General features: G+C 51.3%; 1 protein-coding gene across 2 annotated transcripts; it reads left to right on the top strand.

Annotated features, from left to right (window-relative positions):
- The first annotated feature begins 2,006 nt into the window (after positions 1–2,006).
- HOXA1 (homeobox A1) lies at positions 2,007–5,149 on the top strand. Of its 2 annotated transcripts, none has more exons than XM_003407063.4 (2): positions 2,007–2,652; positions 3,129–5,149. In XM_003407063.4, exons 1-2 carry the CDS (start codon positions 2,007–2,009, stop codon positions 3,482–3,484), a joined length of 1,002 nt encoding a protein of 333 aa, XP_003407111.1. In that variant the 3' UTR covers positions 3,485–5,149. The 2 variants fall into 2 exon arrangements, with proteins under 2 accessions (XP_003407111.1, XP_023400099.1); XM_023544331.2 differs by lacking the exon at positions 3,129–5,149 and having other exon boundaries at positions 2,007–2,354; positions 2,558–2,668.
- Positions 5,150–5,365: the final 216 nt, after the last annotated feature.

Here is a 5,365-nt window from a genome sequence, read left to right as displayed (position 1 = left end):
CACTGAGAAATACCATTTCAAAAGGAAGTGTTTGGGGGAAAAACGTCTCTTTGCTACAGAGGAGTTCAGAGCCAAAGGTCTGCATGGGTTTTCCTTCTTGGGGAGGCAGGTTTTTTTGCGGGGGGGGGGCGGAGTCTCTATATTTGAAGAACAGAACACAGAAGCCTGAAACGGTGACTAACACCTTTGAAATGTACCTACCTCAACCAAACTTAGTTCTTTTAAACTGGGGGAGGGGAAGCAAGAGGAGAGTGGGAAACGCAAACCCACATGTAATCCTCACAAAAAAATTCATCTGTCGGATTTGATGTTGTAAACATAGAGTAAAATCTATAGGGCATTGGTTGCAAAACTTCTTGCGTGGTCTCTAGATTTCTTCTACCTAAGAATGCATCAGTTCTCGGCCTCGGTTTGGCCTTTTCTCTCCACTAGCCCAGGGGTGTCGCCAAACCTAATAGTAAACACCAATTAACGACCCCATCAGCATCAGAGTAGGACGAGGGTGATGGAGAACAGGACCCCTGGCCCGAGATGACGCTCAGATTTGCACGCGTCTCTCTAGGGAAAGACTAGATGGCTAATACAAGCAGCTACGCAGTCAGTTGGAAAGGGGAGGAGATGGTGCTGGGGAAGAGGCAAGTGTCCAGTCCACCATCAGCCATCTGTCTACCGCCTCTCCCACCTGCCAGCCCCCACCCCTGACGTGCAGTAGAATGTAGGGGGCGGGTAAAGGAGGCTCTCCCACTCCTAATATTTTCCTTCCAAAAAAGAGGAAGGTGGCGGGTGGGGGGGGGGATGTTTTCTTGGAGCTGTGGTTCTCCCGCCCTTTGAGGCTCCCGCCCGGGCACGCAGACTCCTGGGTCCTGGGGAGCCCGCAGATGGCCTGCAGCGCGCGGCCCGACCACCACGCTGGCTACGTCCGCTAGCGTCATCTCTTTCCCCCGCCTCCTACGCCTCAAAATCTAGTGGCAGAGTTGCTGGGTTTCCCGGAGGGCTCCCGGAGCAAAGCTGAGTGGGGAGGAGAAAGGGGCGGAGAGCGAGGAGAGAGAAAGGGCGGAGAAGAGCCCCGCCACCCTAGGCCTTTTCCTGCAAACTCGGCAGCAAGCGCTCACCCGCCCCTGGGCGTCGAATTACCGAAGCTCCTCATTGCCATGCTAATGGCGAGGGTGTGGGGCCGGAAGGCCGCTACGGCGACCGGGGAAGGGGGAGTTTCTTTTCTTGCCCCCATCCCCTCCACGCTCACCCCGGGTTCCTCCCAATCAGCTCTCTGCTCACTTCCCTTTCTGCTTGGAGCTTGGAAAGCCGATGGCCCAGTTTCGCCTCCGCCATCGTTCTCGGCGCTCCTCCCGGCCCCAAGGTCCCACAGCAGGGACAGTACAGTGAAAACGCTAGGAGATCCTGGGGCGCGGCTCCGGCCCAGTGCCTACCCTTCCGGCTCCGAGCGCTTCGCTCTGGGCCCGCGTACCTGCGGCCGCCCGGCGAGTTCCAGCCCACTGATTCCCGACCCGAGAGAGCGGGAGCCCTCTCGCCTTCTCACCTCTTGCCAGTTCATCTTCCCGTGCACGACGGGGAGGGGCACGGAGCGGAGAATGCCCCCCAGCCCCCACCTCCGGGACGGGGGGCGAGCGGAGTTGGGCGTGCGCTGAAGACAGCCGCCCCCCTTAGCCCCAGCGCTCCGAATCCGCTGTTTGCAGACATCGCGGCTGCTGCCGCCGCCTGGGCTGCCTGGGGGGGCGATTGCGCGTCACCTAGGCGGAGGAGCGCCGGGGATTTAAATGCCACTGAAACGGTGATCCATCACTGCTGGAGCCTGCAAAATTTCGCAGGAGGCTCAGCCATTGGCTGACATAGTCACGTGCCCCTCCCCTTGCTCCCTCGGCCCTCCCGCCGCCCCCCCTCCCGCTCACTGTACATTCATATCATTTTTCTTCTCTGGCCCCATGGAGGAAGTGAGAAAGTTGGCACGATCACCCAGGGCGTCGCAGGATCCAGTCACTCAGTGACAGATGGACAATGCAAGAATGAGCTCCTTCCTGGAATACCCCATCCTCAGCGGTGGTGATTCGGGGACCTGCTCAGGGCGAGCCTACCCCTCGGACCATGGGATTACAACTTTCCAGTCGTGCGCGGTCAGTGCCAACAGCTGCGGCGGCGACGACCGCTTCCTAGTGGGCCGGGGGGTGCAGATCAGCCCACCCCACCACCACCACCACCACCACCACCCCCAGCCGGCCACCTACCAGACTTCTGGGAACCTGGGGGTGTCCTACTCCCACTCGAGTTGTAGTACAAGCTACGGCGCACAGAACTTTGGCGCGCCTTACAGCCCCTACGCATTAAATCAGGAAGCAGACGTAAGTGGTGGGTACCCCCCGTGCGCTCCCGCTGTTTACTCTGGAAATCTTTCATCTCCCATGGTCCAGCATCATCACCACCACCAGGGTTATGCTGGGGGCGCAGTGGGCTCGCCTCAGTACATTCACCATTCATATGGACAGGAGCACCAGAGCCTGGCCTTGGCCACGTATAATAACTCCTTGTCCCCTCTCCACGCCAGCCACCAAGAAGCCTGTCGCTCCCCTGCGTCGGAGACATCTTCTCCAGCGCAGACCTTTGACTGGATGAAAGTCAAAAGAAACCCTCCCAAAACAGGTCAGTCCTAGTCTACTGCCAGCCGATGGATGCTCCTTGATGATACTACAAGGGGTTGGTATGCTTAATTCTCAAGGAAAGTTAATAACGGTCTTAAAAAAAAAAAAAAGTTCTTGCTTAACACCGGTGTTGTGGGGCAGGAGATTGCCCAGGTGTGTTGGGGCACGGAAGCTTCTGGGACGGATGCGTTTTCAAAGGGACTGAGTTTGAGAGGTTCTGGAAGTAGCAAGTGAATGAGTGTGGGTTCTGTTAATATCTCAGGATCCATTAATCACGGGGTCTGACCAAACTGATGGTTGACTTCAGGTTAACGCCTCACATCTCATCACTCACCCTCCCCAGCCCGGTTTGTGCCCACAAGTTCTTCATCTCTCCTTTACCTGAATGTTGCTCTGAAGCGTGTAGGGGATAAATGTCCCTCATGTCGATTTAATTTTCTTACCTTTTTCTCTCGTCGCATTCCATCCTGACCCCAGGGAAAGTTGGGGAGTACGGCTACGTGGGTCAACCTAATGCGGTCCGTACCAATTTCACGACGAAACAACTCACGGAGCTGGAGAAGGAGTTCCACTTCAACAAGTACCTGACGCGAGCTCGCAGGGTGGAGATCGCCGCGTCCTTGCAGCTCAACGAGACCCAAGTGAAGATCTGGTTCCAGAACCGCCGAATGAAGCAGAAGAAACGGGAGAAGGAGGGCCTCTTACCCATCTCTCCGGCCACCCCGCCGGGAAGCGATGAGAAAGCCGAGGAATCCTCAGAGAAGTCCAGCTCCTCACCCTGCGTTCCTTCCCCGGGGTCTTCTACCTCAGACACTCTGACTACCTCCCACTGAGGGCACCCCAGCCCCAGACTCTGTAGTCCAGGTTTCTCCTTGGGCTGGGACTTCTAACCCAAAGCACATTCTTAGCTTACCTTCCTTTCCAGTTCCAGTCTCTCTCTTCCTTTCTGGTCCTATATGGGGAGCTTCTGGCCAGGTTAATGTGTTTCTAGAGCATTCTAGACCAGAGACTTTGTGGGGGGTTAACTTCTTAATCCAGATCGGGTGCCAGCATCAATTTTCTGATGGCCCTTAACAGTTCTACCCACTTTTCTATTTTTACAGAACCTACTGTTCTTTTGGATCCCCTTTGGAAAATAGTTCCCTTTGCCAGCAGAAACATGTCAGAGGACAGCCTCTCATCTTTTACTTATCTGTATATTTAGTCCTCCCCTACCCTGATCTTAAAGGTAGGCTATATATATATATACACACACACACACACACACACACAGAGTCTAGGAGCTCATGAAGAAGAGATGCACTATGAGCATGTTTACACAATTCATCCCTTAATTTAATTCAATTTCATGTGTGTGAGTTTGCTGGTTGTAAATACTTTGTCCTGAGAGATTTATCTTTATACAAATTTTCTAGAAATGTTTGGATTAAGTGACTATAACAGGGTGGGCAAACTCAAAGCTGGTACAATTTTATATGTGGTTATAGGTAAAAGAATACATTCTCATTTAAACCCAATCAGATGCTTCAGAGAGTAGCCTCAATTCATTTTCAGTGAGTTAAGAAGGTCTGCCTACAGAGCACAAGGTTCAGAAACCTGGCTTCCTGTGCTGTCTCCCCATCCCTTCCCCTTCTTGTTTCACTGGCCGCCCCCCTCCACTTAAAATTTGTGCTGGATTATTCTGAACCTAAAGGTATTCAAACCAGCTTCTTCCTTTCGCAGTTATCTTAGCTGGATATGATGTATTTTCAGCTTAGTTGTTAACATGATGGATGGCTCAATGAATGTATATTTTGTGTGATTCGTGAATCGTCTTTTGCATGTCACACAATGTTTTGATTTCCCTGAAGTACCACACTGAGTTCTGTCAGTTTTTTGTGAGCCTGTGGTACTCCCCATTTCCTGTACAATCATGAACAGCTCTGAGATTCTGAAGTGATGTGATCAGAGCAGAGTTACGGGTCTTAAGATGTCTGTAATAAATATATTGAAGTTTCAGGTATGCTTAAGCATCAGTGTATTTGCCTGGGCTATAATTTGTTAATTCCTACAAACTGGATTCATTTCATGTAGTGAGAGAGAGAAGGGTGGTATGTTTTTTCCAAGAAGTGGTCCTTTTCTTGAATAAAAATGAATGCTTCCCACTATCATGTAGCTGAAGCTTCTCCCATGAGTGTAATTTCACAAGATTCTTGTATGGCGCCTAACCAATGTCTATTTAATAGGTTGATTTTCTTTAAAGTAACAACAGCTTTTTAAAATTGTTATAATCAAAGTTTATAATGGAAAAAAATGAATGGTGAGGAAATTTATGAAGCAGATCTATTTTTGAAACAACATGGATACTTCCTGGGTCAAGTGCTAACCTTTTCACCTCCAACTGAATGTTGACGTATATATAAACAGAACCCCTTTCAAAAGCTGAAACTGTCTTCAGTCAGTCTTTCCTCACATCGGTGAACCAAGAGCTAAGAGATTTGCATTTAATTAGCTCCAGTATAAAGCTGTTGTGCGGATGCCGTGCCCCCCTCTTCGTTTTGGACTGTTAGGAGATGTTCCAGTATGCTCTACCCTTTATATTGAACATGGTCTGTTTTCAGTAAACTGTTGCACCCCTCCCTCCAATTTCTCCTCTCAGCATCCGCACTTTCCCACTGCCCCCTCCTAGCCCCATCTCCAGGTTACACATCTCAGTCCCTTCAGATTCAACTCTG

Source organism: Loxodonta africana, chromosome 8 (genome assembly GCF_030014295.1).
Source record: "Loxodonta africana isolate mLoxAfr1 chromosome 8, mLoxAfr1.hap2, whole genome shotgun sequence".
NCBI classification, from domain to species: domain Eukaryota; kingdom Metazoa; phylum Chordata; class Mammalia; order Proboscidea; family Elephantidae; genus Loxodonta; species Loxodonta africana.
This window is presented reverse-complemented; position numbering and strand designations above follow the sequence as displayed.